Genomic DNA, 22,025 nt, shown 5'->3' on the forward strand with positions numbered 1-22,025 from the left:
AATGTGTGGGAGGGGGAAGATGCAGGTGGCTTACCATGGTTTGGGAGCAAGGGAGGGTGGTTCTGGAAAAGGAGCAGGGAGAAGGGGGCATGGTTGATGGGGTGGGAGGTGAAAACGGACACAAAATAGGTGGGAGAAGCTGGGATGATTTCATGGCTGGGCAAGTAAAGTGTCTTGTAGGGAGGTTGGCGAGCTGAGCAAGCAGTGGGCCCAAGCACCCCTGCCCCCATGTTGAACATATTATCAGGTTTGTCCAGCTGTTTTTTGTTTGATCAGGAATAGGGCAGTTGTAAAGCACAGTCTGAGGGTGAGAGGAATTATTTGTACACATAAAGCAAAGAAGAGTTTTTGTGTGATTGTGTATGAACGCAAGGGAGGATTCAGGCCACGTCAATAAAGGACTGCCCACATTTTAATTAAAAGCACTGGAGGGCGAGTGGGGATTTGCCACACAAAGAACTGGTAGAAGACCCCTTCATATGTTCCCATTGTGTGTGCAAGGTGGGGGCTGCAGGAATGAGTGCTTTGCCTCATGGAGCTGGAGAGCAGCTTCACAAAGTGGGCTGCTTCTTCTACTCATGTGCTTTTGAACCCATATTTCAAGGGTTCTAAAATGCATGGGGAGCCTCTAGAACTCTTCCCTTGCACACAAAATCTGAACAGAGCTATTGCTGTGATGAGGAGGCAGGAGCACGTGGAGAGTGAAGGATTCCCTTGAGTCAAATGTGAAAGTGGATGAGGGATGTCAAAACAGAGCTGGCACAAGTACAGCAGAAAACTGGAGCCAGGGATAGCTGTCATAGCCAGAGAAGTGGTTAGGCTGAAACAAGAGAGCAAGGTCACTGGTATGATCTGGTCCACAGATTTCCTGCTTCCTGTTTTAGTGCTAAGCTGAAAATGTCTGTCATAAAAACTGAAGACACTAGATAAAAACCACCCCAAACTTAAGCGGCCTTCCCAGTCTAGCATAGACTTCCTGGTGGCATGTTGCTTAAGATTAATGATGTTTCAGTTTTGAGTGTACAGACCATTTGAAGGCAAATGTGTTTCTCAGCATGGAAACACAGAGCGTAAGTATCCAGTGCTGCAGAGCTGGCACTCTTTTTTCATAGTATTTTTGCTTCATCAAGGAAGGAATAACTCACAATTCCTTAAAAGTATTTGCTGCCGAATTTCTGTATTGGATCAGGCCTCTCTGTCCAAGGTGGAGAAGTTTCACATCCATTCCACGTGTATCAACGTGCCTACTCTTAGGGGTGTAATAGAAACAACTGCCGTGGCGCCCCATTTGCAGCTATAAGTTCACATTTGCTTCAGTAAAAACTGTGCAAGTACAGTGGTACCTAGGGTTAAGTACTTAATTCGTTCTGGAGGTCCATTCTTAGCCTGAAACTGTTCTTAACCTGAAGCACCACTTTAGCTAATGGGGCCTCCTGCTGCCGCCCCGCCGCCGGAGCACGATTTATGTTCTCATCCTGAAGCAAAGTTCTTAACCTGAAGCACTATTTCTGGGTTAGCGGAGTCTGTAACCTGAAGCATATGTAACCTGAAGCGTATGTAACCCGAGGTACCACTGTATACTGAAAGGTAGGCAAAAAAAGAGAGGAAAATACCACTATGGGGAAAGCTGCTTTTTCTAAAAAAAGGGCAGATACTTTTGTTTGGTTTCCAGTTATGGAGGCTTTGAATGGAAGCTGGAAGTTGGCAAGCACAATGCACGCTTGCTGCTCAATGGGCTTCCTGGCTGCTGCTGAATTCCTGAATGAAATGTATAATCAGATCTTTGCACTGGCGTCAAAGGTTGTGTGTGAGTGAAGAAGCACCCCCTTAACTCCAGAGAAGGATCATGGCAACAGTGAGCTTCAGAGAAATTCACCATGGGCCACAATCTCCCTTTTAGTTTAATCAGTCTGCAAGAAAACTCACATGTTTTTGCAGTGCTCCTGTTTCTTTTAATGTGGCTTGCATCAGTGAACATGACTTGCTGGAAGATGCTCTTTTAAAATGCCAACTTAAATGCCGCTTTAATGCTTATTCTGTATTATACTAAGATGGTTCATTTGCTCATCTACAATATCTGGTGGCAGCTTTGTAGTGTTTCAGGTGGTCTTTATCCAGGCCTACCTAGAGCTGTTGGGACCTTTTGCATGCAGTGCACATGCACTGAGACACCATCCCTAACTTAAAGCCATATATATTGCTCTATTGTAAAGAATATGGTACCAGTAATGATGATGGCAAGACACTTTTGGGACTTGACTTCCTAAAAATCCCACCTGCTTTGTTGTAATCATTATCCCTCCTCCATATACTTATATTATACTTAAATTTCGAGGTTAAAATCTCTCCTGGTATTCTGCCAAGGATGTATTTTACTGGAAAGACTAAATTCTACTGAAGCTTAATTTACGAGGCAAAAATGTCAAAGTGAAACACAAAGCACTGGGCACCTGACAGCAGAATGTGAGCATGACTCAGGGCTTTTTCTTTTCTTTTTGAGGCTGTGCCATACAATTAAAAATAAAATCGATGGAATGATTTAATCTTTCTGACACCCTGATCCTAAATGCATTGGCCGTGATCCAGAGCTCTGTGTGAGCATGGATCTCTCCCTGTTTGACAGCTTTGTACTGCACAAAAGCTTTCCCCTTCCTCTTGCCATAGACAACAGTTGGAGTGCTTGACATGTGTGCATGGGGGCTGGACCACAGCCATTTGGTCTGGGATTAGTTCGTTGGTTTCAGCAGAACTTACTCTATTTATAACCTGCCTTTCTCCTGTTAGGCACTTGAGAAACAACTTCATGAGATCCTATTGGGTTCAGTAAAAGTGTAGTCCTCTTGAGAGCTGGTGTAGCATGGTGTCTCTAAGAGAATGAATTGGGAACCAAGAAGTTCTTGGTAGATTTACCTAGCAGTTAGAGAAGCCAAATTGAGTAGCTTTGCCTAGTGGTTGGTAAGGCTACCCAATTTGGCTACTATTTACTTTCGTTTTTACCTGGCATCACACCTAAAATATCTAGCTCCTTTGAAATACACGGTTTCTCTTTGTTCCTGTTTTCAATCTATTAAAGGATCCGATGCAAAACGGCCAAGAGGAAGTCCCCTAGTCTAGCTCCTCAATTTATAGACTCTAAACCCCTCCTCCAATTTTGCAACACCCAAAATTCCCCAGCGACCCAATTAACCCTTTTTCATCTTGGGTTCCCAAATTTGCCTAGTCATGATGGTGGCCTGCTCCCCAACCGCAACACGTGCTCTCTGCTAGTGAGAACACGCTTTCCCAGAAGGCCACGGTGCAGCTTGGAACCTGAAACCACTTCCTTTGAATGTCTGCTAGCTCATCCCACACTCCATCTTAAAAGTTACCAGATGCAGATATGGATGCAGTAAAAAACACCAGGAACCTTTTCCCACCTCCATCTTGCCCAGGGTTTTAAGCATCTAGTTTGATTAAGAGTTCTAGGGAATACTAAACAGTAGGGAACAGTATTTTGTTATCTTTTGTATGGGCTAATAAAAAGAATATCTGAATATGGACTTTTGGAATTTTTTCTTATAGCAACATGTTTACCTTTGCTATTTGAGATAATAAATGTGAAACAGTATGAATAACAAAACTGCTATATTATTGCTGCTGTTGTTTCATTCATAAACTTTACTACTTTTAATTTCATTTAGTAAATAGTCACAAACTGTCTCATTTCCTGGCCTTGGCAGTTAGTATTAGTTTTAATCTGGTGTTTCCAGTTGTCCGTGATATGCCGGGAAATTGATAACCCACATATTTAGCAAGTGCACCATCAGTCGTCCACAGTTTTGCTATTTTGGCAATTGATTTTCCTTGTTTAAAATGAAATCTGCCTTTCTTTTTCATCTTAGCTGACATAAATGTCGCCAAAGATGCTGTGTTTACATTTCTTAGTAGAAATATTTTTCGTAATTTCTTGTTTAGCTAATGGCTACATTATGTAATTGGAAAAATGAATAATATTGAAGCTGATCATAGACTCTGAGGTTAAGAGTCTTATGATCCACTGACTGAGCTATTCTTCTAAACTCCAGGTCACATTTAAGAACTAATATAGAGATGCCGTGCAATATATAATTTCCAGATGAATTTTATTTGACGGCTTTACTGTTGTTGCCATTGAAGGAGGAGGATTTCCTCTCAATCATTTCTTGCTATTGAAGGTTAAGGGTGAAAAGGCCAGAGAAAGAACAGAGAGGAAAAGATTCAGCTGCTTTCTCTTCTTCTACCATCATAGTTTTAGGAACTTACCATTCAGCTGCAAGTTGTCAAATGTACAGGGTACAACAGTCTTCCTCCAGGTCCTGTTGGTCTACAAATCCCATAATCCTTAACTATTGGCCAAGCTGGCTGGCTCTGGTGGAAGTTGGGGTCCAACACAATCTGGGAAGGTACCAGGTTGAGAGAGGCTGGTGTGGTAGAGAAATAAGGTGAGAATTCCTCCACTGGTGGGACCACTGTGCCCAATGTGACTTACATTGAAATGGTTCCAGCAGCACATCCAACTCATCATTTATTCCCAACTATTGCTGTTTGTTGTCAGTGCTGGTTTGTTGCTGTAGTTTTTTAATGGAGATCACCATGGCATTTAAATCTCTGAAGCAAGCCTGAGAAATTTCACTAGTCTTATTGGATCTCCTTTGGTTCCCACCAGAAAACAGGCTGAAAAAGAAGAAAAATGTGAAAAGCATTTTAAAAGCCCAAGTGCTAGATATATGATTTATTCCAGGCCTAACATGTCCTGGAACAAAAATCCATCCACTGGGGAACTATAAATAAGCAAATACAAAGTTATACAGTTATTCTACCATTATTATACCTAGCAGCCATCCCTTTTATAAGGCAATGAATTACTGGAGAAGGAAGTCCTTCGGGATGTGCTATACAAGCACAGAATCCTCTTTTTGAAGGGTGCACAAAGCCAGATTAGGTACATTAATAGTGTTCGCTTCAAGAATGCTCCATTCAAGTAAGCATTATCTTTTCTGGCACTGTCTATTTAAACATTATCAAATGGAACATTTGTTATGTTTCACCATTTACTTTTTCAGCTGTTAATGCAGCAAAGAATTAGAAGGTCATGGAAAGGTTGGAAATGACGAGATGCCGCCCTGGTTGCCTCTGGAACAATGCCATCTCCTGTCTTGCTACAAATGGGCCCCTTGGTCACTTCTAACGCTACTATGAAGTGGAAATAAGGACTTCTGTTGATGGGATTGGGGGGGGGGGTTAAAGCTTTTATATTATTTCATTTTATTTATTTATTTACTTTTTTCTTGTTTTACAGAAGTAAGTGTAATGCCTCGGGTTTTTTTTTCCATGTAGCATTTTACAAATCCGTTTCATTTGTTGAGGCATTAGGGGGAGAAGAAAAAAGAAAGAAAAAAGAAAGGGGGGGTGGAGAGAGGGAAGATGGATGGGGGTGGGGTCGGGTGGCAGTGTTTCTATTATGTTTAATGTATGTAGAGTTTGGTGTCAGCGTTATTTGTGTTGTTCACTTGTGTTCCTTTGGTGGTGAGAGAGGTTGGGGTTGGCCTAGGGTGTGATTGTTTGCTTGTGATTGGCTGTGGTGATCTTTGTTTTCGTGTGTGAGTGAGGTGGGTGGGTGTTTCGGATCAGGTTAGCCATATTGATTTGTATGCTGTTGGTGGATTATTGTCATTGTCCTGTTGGGCTGTGTATGTGATAAAGGGGAGCCATACCGGGGTGAAGGCGTCTTCTTCTGTTTGTCCCTGTGTCAGTTTCAGTATTATTTCATTTTATAATGCATATAAAACAGAGGAGACTATTACAACAACAGACAAAACTTAAAAGATGGAATGTTGATGATTACTGTACACTGTAATTTGCCTGATGATGATTATTATTGCATGTATCAGTCAGCCCACGTTTTTCAAGTGTCACTAAAAAATGAAGAAAATTGATATGAAACAGCGAGTAGAAAATTCAAGATATATTGTGAAAGAGACTGGTACTCAACACCTCTCCCCCTGTGGTCTTAACTGGTTCATAAAGCCAGAATGACTCATATGACATAAGGAGCCATTTGAATTGTACTCATTTTTATAGGAGAAATTATTAATATAATGTATCCCATTAAGCGGTCAAGCAAAGACAAGAAGCGAAAGTCTTGGGTGGAGTTAATGCGATACTGAGAGGTTCTCTGTGTATCTACAGCATATGTCTATTGTGTGTGTGTTTGTGTCATTATTTCTCACACTGGTACTTTATTATCATTTTGTGAAGGTCAAATGTCTCCTTTCTGAAGACCCAGTTACCTCATGTTTTCTTGCATTCTTAACCTGAAACTGTTCTTAACCTGAAGCACCACTTTAGCTAATGGGGCCTCCCCCTGCTGCCGCACGATTTCTGTTCTCATCCTGAAGCAAGGTTCTTAACCCGAGGTACTATTTCTGGGTTAGTGGAGTCTGTAACCTGAAGTGTCTGTAACCCGAGGTACCACTCTAAATGTTAAGGCCCTGCAGATACATGACTCAGCATCCAGGGTTTGGAGAAAAGAAAGGGGGCGGGGAAGCCCCTTACCCTGAATTGTTGAGAAAAACATTTGAGGGTCTCGTGCTGGAAGCTCACCTTCTTTACTAAGCCCCTGCTGTGCTTGCTGGTTTTGTAGGGAATTAGGGAGAGTGCATTCAGCCTCATAGCTGACGGGGGAGAGCAGAACTGCTCCCATCCTCGTCGGGGATTATTGCAACTCGGATTTTAGAAGAGACATACGTGTGTGTGTGGGCGTGCGTGTGGTTGCTTGTATGACAAGCATTGCAGAATGTTTGAAGATGATTAAGGTAACACACATGCACACAAAAGCTTATACCCAGAACAAACTTAGTTTGTCTCTAAGGTGCTACTGGACAATTTTCAAATTAATTTCTTCATGCATTTGCTTGGTATATGAAGTCTTAATTGTGGAAAGGCCTGGTGGGTGGGCAAGCAAACACACACAATCTGCACCTACTCTACAAACTGTGTATAGACTTTATGATGGTTTTCTTGTTCTCTTAGGCAAAGTTATCATTTTTTTCTACAACTCTAATGAAGAGAGAAAGCTGCTTTGCGAAAAGACCTTCTAAAACTGACCTTCAGACACATTTTATTCAACTGCCTTACCAGCAGATTTCCTACTCTTAATTAGCCCACTCTCCCTTGATTAATTCAGCAATGTAGCAATTCAGTGTTTGCTATTTCAGTTATGTGATCAACAGTACACTGTAATTATTCACGACTAATTTAACTAGGGCATAGTAAATGTATCTCCTCTAGTGTTTATTTTCAAGGAGGCTTACTTACTATAAAAAATGCTTCCCTTAAGTCAGTGAGAAAGGTTTTCCCCTTTAGTAAGAACCAACGGAGTGAGCCGGTTATGGAAGAATCATTCTGTTCATACATTTTTGTTGTTTCCTTACTGAGCCTTGCTGGCTCACAGAATATGCTCTGGCTAGTGTAGAACATTAGCACCTCTCAAGACTCAGGCTTGCAGAAGGTGTTGAGTTGGCAACTGGATGGATGTCATTTGTGGATTCAGCCTGTGTGCTACTAACTCCCCTCATCCCTGATCATTGTTGTTACAGCTCAGGCTGATGGGAGTTGGAGTCCCAACAATGTCACAGTGCCACAGACTCCCCATTCCTGCCCATATGCCACACAGGTTAGACTTGCTCACTGCTCTGAGTCGGGAAGGGACTTTGGTGTTTCCATTTCCTGAGATAAGCCCTCTTCAGATATTCATAGCTCACACAACGAGGGAACCGAAGGGGCTGGATTCCCTGGTCTTGACCCCTCTGCTACACCTCCATGAGTTTGGTCTCTCTACTGACCATGTGCTATGCATTGCAGTGCTGTGCATTATCTCAGTTGTTCGGATGCCTGGCCAAAGTCTTGGACAAAAAGTAGGCCTTCAACCAAAGACCCATTCTGCATATGTGCCAAATCTCTCTTTCTTCCCTGAGCTGTTAAAATTCTGGGGGAAATGACAGTTGATTCGTAATTCATCTGAGCATTACAAGCCAGGCAGATTTGTGTTCTGTATTTGTATTCTGAACAGGGCAGTGATGAAGTTCAGCATGGAGGAAGGTGGCAAAATCCATAGAAATAAAGAGACATGTTTTGCATATCCCCTTGTAGTTAATGATCTTAAATTCTGTCTGCTTTTCAGTACTTCACAGTAGTGCTGCTCATGTGATAATCAGACAAATAAAGGTTTTGGAAGGCCATCTTTACAAGTCTTGTGTAAGATTTGAGGGGTCCCTGGGCAAAGATGCCCTAAGTTGCCCAAAGTGCCCTCTGTTGATGGATTGTGGCTTTACCTGGCAGTGATGATGGATGGCAGCAGAAGCAATGCTCAGAGCAGCATTAGGTGGCTAGATCTAGCTGCCCTTTAGTTCCCACAATGTTTGTAAGTGATGCTACATTTGGGGCATTGTGGGGAACAAGACCTAGCTGCCTGGTAGCCCAGGGCAAGTGTCAGGGACCTAGTGCTAGGGATGGCAGAGGCTGTGGTTTGGCCCACATCTTTCAAGTAGAGACCTTTAACCTCAGGCTAGTGAGTTGTGTTGGGCAAAAGATTCCTGCATTGCAGAGGGTTGGACTAAATGGCCCTCATGGTCCCTTCCAACACTATGATTCTATTATCTCCAACATTTGTGATACATGTCTCAGCTCGGAACACGTTCTAAAATGCATAAAAATAACACATTCAATGTGTTTAGAAAGGAATAAAGGTAAAGGTAAAGGTACCCCTGCCCGAACGGGCCAGTCTTGACAGACTCTGGGGTTTGTGCGCCCATCTCACATCTATTGGCCGGGGGCCAGCGCTGTCCGGAGACACTTCCGGGTCACGTGGCCAGCGTGACAAAGCTGCATCTGGCGAGCCAGCGCAGCACACGGAACGCCGTTTACCTTCCCGCTGGTAAGCGGTACCTATTTATCTACTTGCACCCGGGGGTGCTTTCGAACTGCTAGGTTGGCAGGCGCTGGGACCGAGCAGCGGGAGCGCACCCCGCCGCGGGGATTCGAACCGCCGACCTTTCGATCGGCAAGCCCTAGGCGCTGAGGCTTTAGCCCACAGCGCCACCCGCGTCCTTAGAAAGGAATACGTTGAGTTAAAATATGTATTAAAAATAAACTTTTAAATTTAAATATGTTTTATTATGATAGCACATAAAATAAAATACTTTGAATATAAAATATTTAAATATGTAGTGTGCTAAAATACATATTTTAATGCAAATCTTTTGTATTTTTTTTAACACAACAACAACCCAGAGTTAAAGATGGAAATAGGATGGAATAGAAATGAATGAACACATGAGAAACAGTCATACACCAGAAACAGACTGATTCATTCATCCCAACCTACCTCAGACCATGGCAGCTTGATGCCAGCTGCTGATGCCAGGCCTATATTTGGGCATTTTTTTCTCCTCCGCCATCTAGCTTTTAAACCCTACCACTGAACTTCATTTCTTTAACCAACAATTTTAGAGGACCAACTTTCCTTCCTCGTGGTATTTCTGTTTGGAATCTTACAATGAGTTTATTTGATTGTTAGAACTGATTCTGAATATGCTCAAATCACCCAGCATCACACGGGAGGAACCCAGCATAGCTGTACTAGAGATTAGCTTTCACGCAGTTGGATTTTCCCAGCTTTCTCCTCACGCCCCTGCAAAATGTCATGCCCTTCACATATCACTTAGCTAACAAATGGCAATAATTTGGATGGAGAGGGTGGTTGTTGGAACGTGGATAAAACAATCCACTATTAGTAAGGTCTCTACAAAGAATCAAAATCAAGAATTGTCTCTGAAAATATAATAGTAATTCTGAGTAAATTCCACATGCTCCCCCCCCCAAGACATCCAACTTTAACTTGGGTATACAAGTTATGCATGACCCCCTTTGTCTTACATTGGTTTCATTGCAGCCAGTATATTTTCAGCCTCATCCTAAAACTCTGGAAGGGACCACAAGGGTACCCCCCCCACAATGCAAGAATCTTTTGCCCAATGTGGGGCTCAAACCCACAACCCTGAGATCAAGAGTCTCAAGCTCTACCAGCTGAGCTAAATGTGTTAAGCACGGCCTGCTGGATTTATTTCCAGATAAGTGTGCGTTGAATATCAGCCTAAACATGCATAGAATCAAGTGTGAGCCTGAGTTTTCAAGCTGAGGCCACAGCAGTGTTATTTATAACTTGTTTCGTGAATATATTTGTTGTGAAAATTATTTTGCTTGTTTGAGTGATTGCAAAGAAGCTACTCTATCCATGTCTACAGATGATGTTTGCACAAGGAGTACAGATTCAAACTTAAATTTCTGATCATGATTATTTGCCATTTTCAAAAGCGGCTGGGTGCAGGTGGGTATCATGTATGTAATAATTTCAGATAGCTTGAAAATTTGTTGCAGGGGGTCAGAACATTTTTTTTAGAAGCAATGTCTATATCTTAAGCCAGTATATTTCCATGAACCTCTGGTTGAGTTTAGCAAGTGCTTAATATGGGCTTGTAAAAACCACTTACCTAGTTAAAATTGGGTAAATATTTTCTTTGGGCAGGACAGCTTTTTTTTCTTGAGGGGGGAAATGGTTTCTTTTTATGAAAATTAATCTGGGCATGTGACTATCATAGGCATGTTTCAGTGAATAAGCTAGTAAAATGTTTTTGGACTCATTACTTTATTTATAAGACATAAGCTGTTGTGCATGTTGGGGACAGCTCCCCCCCCCAAAAAAAGTGTGGAAATCTGCACAAGTTTATTCTTTCAGTGGAGTTGGGCATATTCGTCTGGTCCTGTGCTGAAGGTGCTTCCTTGGGTGCCTGGAAAAGAAATTTAGCATGTTGTGGTCTACTCCTCTAAGAATTTACCATGGTTAAAGACCTGTTGAAGAACGAACAAAATTAGTGCAACATATTGTTTGCACATAAAGCTCATAATGTTTAATAGGTTATTGTATTTTAGTGTGTTGTTGGAAGCCGCCCAGAGTGGCTGGGGGGACCCAGCCAGATGGGCGGCGTATAAATAAATTATTATTATTAGTAGTAGTAGTAGTAGTAGTAACAGCTTGTGAGACTCTTATATGGGGAAACGGTAAGGACACGTGTTGGATATAGTTCAGAAAATTGAAGAGCTTTCATACATAAACCTTAACTCGTACACATTAATGTACATATTCCTTCTCTCTCTCTCTCTCAGTGCAGAGGAGTGTTCTGACCACTAGATGGCCAGTCTAGGAGATCAGAGTGACAATGACCAAAGAGTGTAACTGTAGCATCAGATGTGTCATGTTTCTCCAAGTGGATGCAGAGTATTTGCTTCACATCTTCACTCTTAGATAGTATCTTCTGCCCAGGCTCTTATATTAAGGTTACCAGATTTTTTTCAATGAATCCAGGGACACTTTTCAACTTCAATGGATTTTGTATGGGGACTGATTTGTAAATCCGGGGACTGTCCCCGGGAAACGGGGACTTCTGGTAACCTTATCTTATATTCTTCACCCATAGCTATCAGGGGATAGGTCGCTTAGATCTCCTTTCACACCAGTAGTTGTGGGCCGTATGAGAGGATGGGACCATTGTTATGGTTACAATAGAATACAGTCTGTAGAATCTTTTTCTCTCTATCAGCAACATACTCAGAAAGAATAATATGGCTATGTGCTTCTGTACTCACTATCATCAATTATACTCTGGTTGAAATGAAAGGCAGGCTAGGTCTTATTGCATTATGAAACAACTGCACTTCATTGTACTCAGGCAGAAGAACTTTATGTATGATTCCCACTGTCTTTCTGAGTTTGGATTATTTAATCTAAGTGGGGGCTATCGGAAGTATGGGTGGAATTTTCTGAAAATCTCGACATGGAGCTTATCTGCATGGATTTTTCCATGAAGGGGTTTCATTGAATGGCTTTGCTAATAGTACAACAAACAACTCTTCCATATTATATCCATTATTATACACATGGTATGTATAATTTTATGTGTATATATACTCCATTTTTAAAAAGTACCCTGCATATAAACAGATGCCTACAACAATTAATGTAACTGTGTAAAAATACTTAGTGTTAATACTTATAAAATTATGCTGCAGAAATTTAGTCCAGCATGGGGCTTGACTCATACATATTATACATTTTTCACATGTGAATTTGGATATATAATTTTGTGTATAATTAGCTGGGCTTTTAAAAACGTATAAATAAACAAATCCTGATGGCTTGGACCTAAGCAGGTGATTGATGCGAGAGGCAGTCGAATATGGGCATGACATAGTTGGGTTGGAACAGTCAAATCCCATGGACAAATCAGGTTAAAATGGATCCCTCAGACTGCATTCATCCTGATCTACAGCTGAAAGCTGTGGCTATTGATGCCTTCAAGATGAGAGGGGTATTTCTCTTGTCAAAACATTGGACAGCAGAAGAACAATACTGGAATAACATTTCAGTCTCTCACTTTGCCGAGATAACCCAGAAGAACTGTTGAAGCGAGATTCAGTCAGGCATAGCTTCACATGCAGCTGTAGAGTATGTATCACCCCAAAACAGGGTTAAGACTCCAATGAAATGTTTTATGTCACCACACTGCAATTCCCAGGATCCCCTGCGAGAAGTGATGTTTGTTACATTGGTACAACTAAAATAAATTATGTAGGGCAGATACATTCCTCAGCCACTTGAAGAGGGATGTAACAAGCTTTTTAAACACCAAGTGGATTGGTAATTCAACATTACAGCAGAAACAAACTCATAGCAGGAGCAAACTATTCCAGAAAGATTTGTTTTGTTGCTAATTAAATTGCAACTTGCATTGGCAAAGCTCTCTGTACGTCTGTTGGTCTGCTCGCTAGGCATTCTCACACAAAAAACCCTAATTAAATTCAAATACACAATCCAACTAACAGATGGGAGTGTCTTTCTTGTGGATTTGTCACTGACTAGAATGCTTCGAAAATGAGAAAGTAAATGGAAGGCTGGGCTGCGTACACACTAACCTGATCGTAGCATAAACATGTAGTTTTTTTCAATCTGGATTCATGCATGCTCATCCACATTTGAAAACCCTCCCCTTGATTAGGTTACCTGTGCCTTTTCTTCCCTGCACATGCCTCAGGTAAATGAAGGAGGAAGTGGTGATTGCAATTTTGGTATATGCCCACCTATAGCGTCACTGGGCAGGAGTAGATAACCCACCCACCATTGTCAGAACCACCTACATCTGTTTTAAAATGGACATATTGAGGAGAAACGCAGACTCAAATCTGCAATGTGCTTTTATTTTCAGAGTGAAACCAGTTTCTCAAGAAGTGCTTTTCAGGGGCAAAAAAATATGCAGTCGATCTAGACTGTGTGTGGACTATGTAGGGGGGGAAACTACAACAAGTACCTAGTCTTAATGGATTCTATAATAAAATGTTGTTTGTACACAGCCTTGACATTTTTTCTGTAGATTAGCAGGGAAAGTTGAACATATAGCAGTAGAAGTACAGCATGGTCCTGTTTTTCAATTTTGCATGGAATTAAGGCCATTGAGTTGAGTGGGCTTGTGGCCAGGAAAGCGTGCATGGAATTCTACTCTACATCAACTGTCTTATGCAAGGCATACTTACCAGAAGTAAATCCCACAATTTTCAATGGGGTTTACGCCCAGGTCAGTGTGCATAAGGTGGAAGCCTTGTGCTGCAGTTCTAACTCCACTTAACCTGAGAGTAAATCCCATTGAATGCAATAGGATTTAGTTTTGACCAAACATTCATAGCATCTAACCTGCTTATGTGGGCAAGAAATGTATTGCGCAGTTTCATGTAAATATCCATCCTATCAGGGTTCCATTCTTTGTGTTCCTTCCTTACCTTGCCCTTCACTTTTTCTTAGTTCTCTGGGTTATGTATATAGCACACTAAAATGAAGAAGAAATTGCTTTAATTTGCTTTCCAGACGAGCAGTTGCGCTGATCTGATGCACTGTTTTGGGTTTCTTTTCTTTTCTTTTAATGCTCTTTTTGAGAGTAGGTGTTAAACCCAATGGGACTTGCTTCTGAGATGATAGATTCAGGACCATTTTTTTATTCTGGATTAATTAATCCAGAACAAAATTGCCCCAGCTCCATCTGTGATCAACTAGCTCAGCTCTGCACCGGCATGCGACACCCCATGCAGATTATTTCCCAAGGCAATGCCTTCCTCAACAGTTTTGCCCACCCCCTGCCTTAGCACCTTACACTCTCCCCATCTTACTATAGGTAGATTATAAAGCCTCCACCAATGTGGTTTGGCCAGGTTCTCTGACCCTGAACCATTGAGGGTCACCTTGACCATGTCAGCAGATGTTTTCTTTGTGACCTTAGTGTTGTAGGAGCAGTCACGTGAGCTGCCTCTCCTGGGCTGCCGAAGTATCAATTAATCATTGCAATGCACCAGAATCAACAAAAGAAGAACACCATTTCTACCTGAGAAATGGCTTTCTTCTTCTTCTTTCAGTTCACCAGTCCTTTTAGATAGCACGGCTGCTTCAGATTCTGCAAGAACAGCCTGCTCTGTCAAAATGAATAGTAAAGCATTATTCAAATGGGGGCATAAAATTAGAATGAAAGGGCTCTAATGAGGATACAAATCTGGATATGAAGACGGCTGAATCTGTTGGCGATTGGGATTTTACAAGCATCTTTGTAAATCATTTCTACCCAGCTGGCGTGCACAGAGCAGAAAAGTTGTACACCAAAGAACTAATGTTTTTCTTTCGTTAGACAAAAACAAAATAATGCAAGGCCTAGTTAGCTTTTCTGTGGACTGTGCCTTCATGGAGCTTCAGTGTACCATATATAATAACTGTTATCCCCACTTCAAAAAGTGTTATTACACAGCTGAATGATGGCTTGAAGAACAGAGGTTCTCTTTCCTTTGTTTTCCCCCTCCATCTCTCTGGGGAGTTAACTGCTAATTATTCCCTGCCTTGTCTTGCAGTCAGTCTGCCCTCTGACAATGCATTCAGAAGCTACGCAGGCTGCAATCCTGAAACACATATGCCCGCGAAAGGAACACTGCCAAAATCAAGTCTTTTCTTCTGAGGAAATGCATTCACGATAGCAACAGCCATTTTGTAAATGTTTTTGGCTGATAGCCAATCCAGGAGATTGTGGAAGCCATGGGACTTTTGCAGGATGAGACCCATGGGAAGGATGGGAAGAAAGAGAGGCGTGCATGAGTATTTAAATATTTAAAAAATCAGTGGGGAGCAGCAATTTCCTAAACCTACTAGTTCTGGGATTCAATGAGATGAATGGCAATAGCTCAGTGGTATGGAGAACGTCTGGTTTACATACATAAGGCCCAGGATCAGTTCCTAGCATCTCCAGTAGGACTGGGAGAAACCCCTGTCTGAAAAATTGTAGTGTTCTTCAGCTTTGGGTCTCTGTATGTTGTTGGTCATTCCTGACCACCGGGCTAAGCTGGCTGACGATGATGGGAGTTGCAATTCAGCAACATCTGGGACTCAAGGTTGATGAACACTGATGTAGAAGATATTGAACTGATGGACCAGTGTTTTGGCTCAGTATATGACAGCTTCCTATGTTCCTCCTTGGCCCAAAACAGGCAGAATTTACCACAATATAAGATCCCACCACACCCACACCCTGTATTGACTATCTCTAAGTATGCCGCTTAAGGGACGTGGGTGGCGCTGTGGGTTAAACCACAGAGCCTAGGGCTTCCTGATCAGAAGGTCGACGGTTTGAATCCCCGCGACGGGGTGAGCTCCCGTTGCTCAGTCTCAGCTCCTGCCAACCTAGCAGTTCGAAAGCATGTCACAGTGCAAGTAGATAAATAGGTACCACTCCAGCGGGAAGGTAAACGGCATTTCCGTGCACTGCTCTGGTTCGCCAGAAGCGGCTTAGTCATACTGGCCACATGGCCCGGAAGCTGTACGCCGGCTCCCTCGGCCAATAAAGTGAGATGAGCGCTGCAACCCCAGAGTCGGTCATGACTGGACCTAATGGCCAGGGGTCCCTTTACGTTTAAGTATGCTGCACACACTTCTTAACACCCTTTGCCGTTTTAACTCATTTCCTGTTTTGTAACAACATTTCAGTCTCTTCCTCATTGCATGGCTGATTTTGTCGATGGTCCCAGATAGCACCCCACAATCCCCTAGGGCTGCTTAACCATGTTTAATGACACCTTGGGGCCTGTTTACAGCAGTTCTGAGTAGGGCAGGGGCTACAGAGCTGAAGGAGTTGGCAGGGCATCCTGAGAAGTAGGCTGGTCTAGGTATAGTTGAGGAGAAGCACACATCCCTTCTCTACTTCTGTCTCCTGGTTGACCTGGTATGACCAAGGAGGATGGGTTTGTTTGCTTAAGGCAGGGGTGAGGAAACCTTAGGCCCAACAGTAAAATGCATCTTTCCGGAACTTTCTATCCAGTGGCTGGAACTCTCACCAGTCCATGTCCACCACACACAATACACCCCTCATTGTCCCCGTGCCACACTCTCCTCTAAAGTTCCTGAACCATGGTCGTTTCTCTTGCTTGCCTCGAAGGGGGATAGAGATATGTGTCTGTTTTCATGGTGGAAATGTAGCCTCTCAAACAAAGGCACATCCATTGTTCTACTGAAAAAGGTTCCCCACTTCAGGGCTTAAGGTATGTAACTTCCAGGCTCCTCCACAGATTGTGTGCCTAAACACTTTTGTTAATGCAGACTGTTTTGTTGACAACATTTTTTAAACTTTTTTTTTTTTGAAGAAGGGAAGCATCACTGAGAAATTGTCTACTACTACTTCTCCCAAGGGAAAATGACCTGAAGGGTGAAGGGTTCTGAGTGTGGTGGTTCAATTCTCCATTCTCTGATAGGTTCAGGGTGACCACCAGATATCAGAGAACTGATACAGTGGTACCTCAGGTTACAAACACCTCGGATTACAAATGCTTCGGGTTACAAACTCCGCTAACCCAGAAGTAGTACCTCGGGTTAAGAACTTCACCTCAGAATGAGAACAGAAATTGCGTACTGGCGGCAGTGGGAGGCCCCATTAGCGAAAGCGCGCCTCAGGTTAAGAACGGTTTTGGGTTAAGAATGGACCTCAGGAACGAATTAAGTTCGCAGCCTGAGGTACCACTGTACTGCTCTGCTGGAAGCCCCTCTCCCTATTTGCACTAGGCCCCCTAAATCCTTTCCTGGTTCATTTGTAATTCTGAGAGATTTCTGTAGGGAGAAGAAAAAAGGCAAAAACTTGATTTTAAGCATTTTATTTGTTCGGGTCAATTAAGCAAAATAGAAAATGCACATCTGACTGAGTTACTTTCCTAAGTGGTTGATTTGGCTAAGCAGTTATATAAATCCAACTAATTGATTTAGGGAGTCGAGTGGAAATATTTGTTTCCGATAGGATTCTTTTTAAGCCTTTGTAAACTCACTTGCTGCTCCTCACACTGTTCCAGGTATCTTGCAATCAAAGGGGGGCTTGTTGCAAAGATTCACAAGGCCTTTGCGATTTTTAATGACCCTGGACAGTATTTCCTTTTGGGTTTGATTTCCGTTCCCAACCCGACCCACCCCCGCCACGCATAAAGTATTGATTTTTGTTAGTCTAAGGCAAAGCTATGTGTGCTTCTCAGTCTCAGCAGCAGACAAATGGCAGAGATGTACGCAGCTGTCAAATTGGCTCTGACGTCTGTGAGATATATAAACTGTAAGGAGCTGCCTTAAACCACAGTCCATTAAGTTTGTCATGCATTCTCTGCTTTGACTGGCAGCATTGCTTCAAGGTCTTAAAGAAGAGTATTTTTTTCCAAGTCTGCCTACCTGAGATTTTTTTTTATCTGGAGAAACTGGGGTCATTGGTCTGCTAAGCATTTGCTCTCCTGCATGAGTTATGTGCCCTTTTCAGAGAGAGGCATGTACAATTCAAAACACGCTCTGGCTTGTGAAACTGGCAATTCCATATGATGATATCTCTACACCACTGGCACAAGTGGACAATTTAAAGATATCAGCAAGGCAAGAGACATGCAAGATGGACACTCATGTTCCAGGCCTTTGGGGGCTTCGACCTGAGGGTATGTGACTGGGCAAAGGATATAGGCTAGTGAGAGAGACAGAGCATATTCATTTTTATAATTGATTTTAAATCCACTGGTTGAACATATGTTGTTATAAACAAAACATTTCCCCTGTGGCTTTTCTATCTCCCCCTTCGAATATTCTATAATCATAGCTCTGTTATTACCAAGCAGTTTTTAGTTCATTATCATCAAATCCCACATATTTTGCTTGCTTCCTCTACCAAAACAGTTTTTTAATCCCACTTCTACCCAGTGGGGAGTTAAATCTTTAGCTACAGCCTTCTTGCATCCAGCAAGAGATTACGGACCAGTATCCTGTACTTCTCTTTTACGCAGTTGTGCAAATAATTTAGCAGCTCTGCCTGTGGTATATTGATTAATGTGCACGCACACACACACACACACACACATGCACATACGTTTTCAAAATTCTTAGTTTATTTTTTATTTAATGAAATTTATACACCGCTTGATTCTAAAAGTGCTCAAAGCAGTTTACAAAAAGATGAAACAGTAAAATCAAGAAAAAAAACCACAGCCCTACTTCAAAACATACAAAAGTCCAAAAATGAAAACAGATTAAAATTACCTCATCTTTCTCAGCACCTAGGTAGGTTTGTCTGAACAGGAATGTTTTTAGCAGAGTCTCAAACCTGCAGGTGATCATGCTTATGTTTTGTCTGTAGTAAAATCTGTCCATGATAGTAAATGTGTGGGTTAAATGTGAAACCACAAAGAAACTGTTTGTATGAAGCTTTATTTGTATAAATTGCCTTCGACATTATATTATTGTGAACATAATGAAAAACAAAAAATGTAGTTGACCACTACTCTCTCCAGGAAGTAAGGACCATAAAAAGCAATCTATGGCTGCCTGTTTTATGAACAGAGTGAAACCTATCCTACATACTTCCGGTCTTTACTGTATTTGATGAAATAGTGTGGATTGGTCACTTAGACAATTACCCACAAATAACATTGTTGTTTCTTATTTACCCCACAAGGTTCCGCCCGCAACCTGTCATACACTGTTGTGTTCTGCCCGTAATCCAGTAGGCCACAAAATGGCATACAAGCCCTAGTTGGGAATCCTCTCTCAAAATGTTTAAAAGTCCTCTTGTCAACAAAGAGGTTTTCCCAAGGTGGATTAAACAGAGCAGCGAGGTGCTTTGACAGGTCTTAGTGAAAAGTGTGTTCTGCAGTTGTGGTCATATTTCTGAGAGCGCCATACCCCAGGGACCAAAAGGCTTCACTTCCTGAGAGGATACGGCCTAGAACAAAACCCCAGAGCACATAAACATCTACATAGGGGATGTCTGTATGATTCATATTAGGGCGTGGTAGACTGCCTTAGGTTGCAGATATTAGGACACCATTAAAGACAGTAAATTGTCCATTATCGTGTTTATTATTATATTGCCACCAGTGGATGCCACCTGGATTTTCTTCCTCAGGCCCACAGATATCTTTGGCAAGCTCTGGTTGTATACATTTCCAGCATTGTCCCCAGTTTTGTCAAGCGCTGCAAGCATGATTCATATTTCTGGTAAAGCATAAGGCAATTAAAATGGAACCATGAAATTTCTTGCACTGTTTTCTCATTCCTGTTTGTTTGAATAATGAATGCCTCAGCTGTGGCCCGTAAAGTGATTGCATTTTCTTCTTCTTCACTTTTGCAGGTTGTCTTAGTCTTCGCTCTTAGTATTGGTGCTCTTGTAATATACTTCATAGATTCGTCAAAGTGAGTATTTTAATACATTTCCTGTTCCCTTCCGCCCTCCCCTAAAGCAATTATGAGACTTTGTATTGCTCCATTCATCTACTTCAGCTCAAAGCTTTGTACTCATCACCTGCATACAATAAGAGAAAGGGGGGAAAACACTAACACGTGACACAGTCTCCCAGGCTTAAGTTTCAAAGATAATGGGGGAAGGTCTTGTGTAATTTTTGCCATATTTTTATTTTTCATGTTTTGCTGTGGGGTGAGAGAAATAATTCATGTTTTCAGAATATGAGGAATGTAGACACATTTTATTCTTACAGTCAGCAGGTTAAATATTCACACACATTTTTTTTTTTTAAAATGAGTACAGCATGGCATAAGACAGGAGGAGAGGGGACCTCATGGAAAATTAGATTTGTAAGAATTAAAATAATTGTATGTACCATGGACCAAATTAGACATTCTGGGTAAATGCATGGCTACAACTCAAAAATGCCACCATTGCAACTAATCCCTCCTCCTCTGCACTACCTAGTAGAACTTCCATCATATTGTGATGTTTTAACATTCCACATTTTACTGCCATTGGCAGTTAATGATGCCGAGTAGGAGCCAGGAATGTGGAACACTGTGACATCGCAACACAAGGCAAGTTCAACTGACATGAGTGGGAAGTACCACAGCCATTTGCAGTATCAGCAGCACACTGTGGGCATTATCGAAGCCAAACTAGATACTGTGTTGGCATTGTCAGGCCAAACCACAATAACTAACAATAACTAGTCTGGTATTGCTAATAGAACCTAAAAGTCAATGGATGAATTCTGCCATGTTGTTGTTTTTCCTGTCTCTTGTGGAATGCAGAATCCTGAAAACAGTATAACATTTTATTTTATGGTTAGCAATCTCCACTGATGTCAATCAAGTAAATGTGTTTCAGAAAGTGTCACTGTTTCATCACAGTGCCTTTCTTTAGTACAGTAATTCAAAAGGAGCGCTGTGTCTTTATGTACAATTATATAATTATAATTTATCTTTGATCTAGTTAATAATCACATCTGTAGTCCCACCTGCAAGATGACCTAGCATGGCTATGGTGTTTGCCCGGAACAGCCTTCCCAAACTTGATGTCCTAATGTTCTCAACTGAAAGTCCCATCTACCCCAGCTAGCACAGCCTACGATTGAGGATGATCCCTTCCAACTCTACAATTCTATGACAGAAGTTGGAGTCCAAAATACCTGGAGGGCACCTGGTTGGGGAAGGCTGTTCCAGATGATTGTGTGCACCAAATATTACTCTTAGTTTTGCTTGCTTCACACACAATCCAGCGAAAGCAAAGCAGCTCCAAGTGTTTTGACTTCAATGGGAGAGACTGAAGCAGGTGGCTAGTTCTTCCATTGAACTCAGGATTACTGCTTCAGTTTGGTTGGATCATGCCCGTTGTTTTGTAGGTTCAGCCTGAGATGTAAATGTAACAAACATGTTGCATACATGCCTCTCATATGGATGTATTTGTCAGAGAGTTAGGATTGGTTGCCCTATAATGTGCGGATGTCTGTGTGTGTGTGTGTGTCTGACTGGGTGTGCACATGTATTTCCAGATGTGGTTTGATACCCTGCCGTCTGCTGTGCAAGGCAAAAAGCAGGGGGAATTAGGTGCAAAAGCCATGGCACCTCCAGAGCATCGTGCCTCGTAGTGTTCTCCCAGAGCACCCCTCTACGTAGCCCTTGCATTGTATCAAATATTTTGTGATCTGGTTTTCATTTCGAAAGCAGCACATTCAGTGCAGTTGAACAAATTACCCTCTCCCAAAATACTTGCCTTTCAGACTTGGCATCTTGACGTGAGCTGGAAATCGGTTGTTCGGGAGTGCCCCAAAAAGGCAAAACTGTTGTTGGGCTAAAACATCAACACCCTCTTGCTTAGCTTGGGGCCTCCTTTCTTCTCCCTCCTTGCTGTGCTCAACTGCATCTGTCTTCGCTGCCACTTTATTCTATTGGCTGTGGCAACCTACCTGATTTGAATATTTGTCTGTTATGTCATCATGTCAGATGTATAGTGACATCAGCCACAGACTGATGTTGGTCACCACAGCCCACAGGATTCATCAAGTTTGTGGCCAATGAAGCAAAAGTCACTGAGTTCAAAGGGTGGGGGGTGGCGCCAGGGAAAAAAAACAGCACC

At 42.1% G+C, this 22,025-nt stretch overlaps 1 protein-coding gene and 1 long non-coding RNA gene across 21 annotated transcripts in view; one reads left to right on the forward strand and one right to left on the reverse strand.

The window, feature by feature from the left end:
* Positions 1-22,025, forward strand: part of KCNMA1 (potassium calcium-activated channel subfamily M alpha 1) — a 566,228-nt gene that overhangs the window by 227,688 nt on the left and 316,515 nt on the right. For 15 of the 16 annotated variants that reach the window (XM_081191549.1, XM_081191547.1, XM_081191548.1 and 12 more), the window contains exon 3: positions 19,794-19,855. In XM_081191549.1, coding sequence (XP_081047675.1) covers positions 19,794-19,855 — 62 coding nt within the window. Of the gene's footprint in view, positions 1-19,793; positions 19,879-22,025 lie in introns of all 16 variants that reach the window. The other variant, XM_081191546.1, reaches the window with a different exon arrangement.
* On the reverse strand, positions 4,288-21,851 carry LOC308585835. Of its 5 annotated transcripts, none has more exons than XR_014007609.1 (5): positions 21,663-21,851; positions 18,704-18,806; positions 14,502-14,588; positions 13,906-13,952; positions 4,288-4,692 (listed from the first exon to the last, which is right to left on the reverse strand). It is a non-coding gene; the product is annotated as an uncharacterized lncRNA (long non-coding RNA). The 5 variants fall into 5 exon arrangements; XR_014007610.1 differs by lacking the exon at positions 4,288-4,692 and adding an exon at positions 10,724-10,865; XR_014007608.1 differs by lacking the exon at positions 13,906-13,952.

Source organism: Podarcis bocagei (genome assembly GCF_964188305.1).
Source record: "Podarcis bocagei genome assembly, chromosome: 4".
NCBI classification, from domain to species: domain Eukaryota; kingdom Metazoa; phylum Chordata; class Lepidosauria; order Squamata; family Lacertidae; genus Podarcis; species Podarcis bocagei.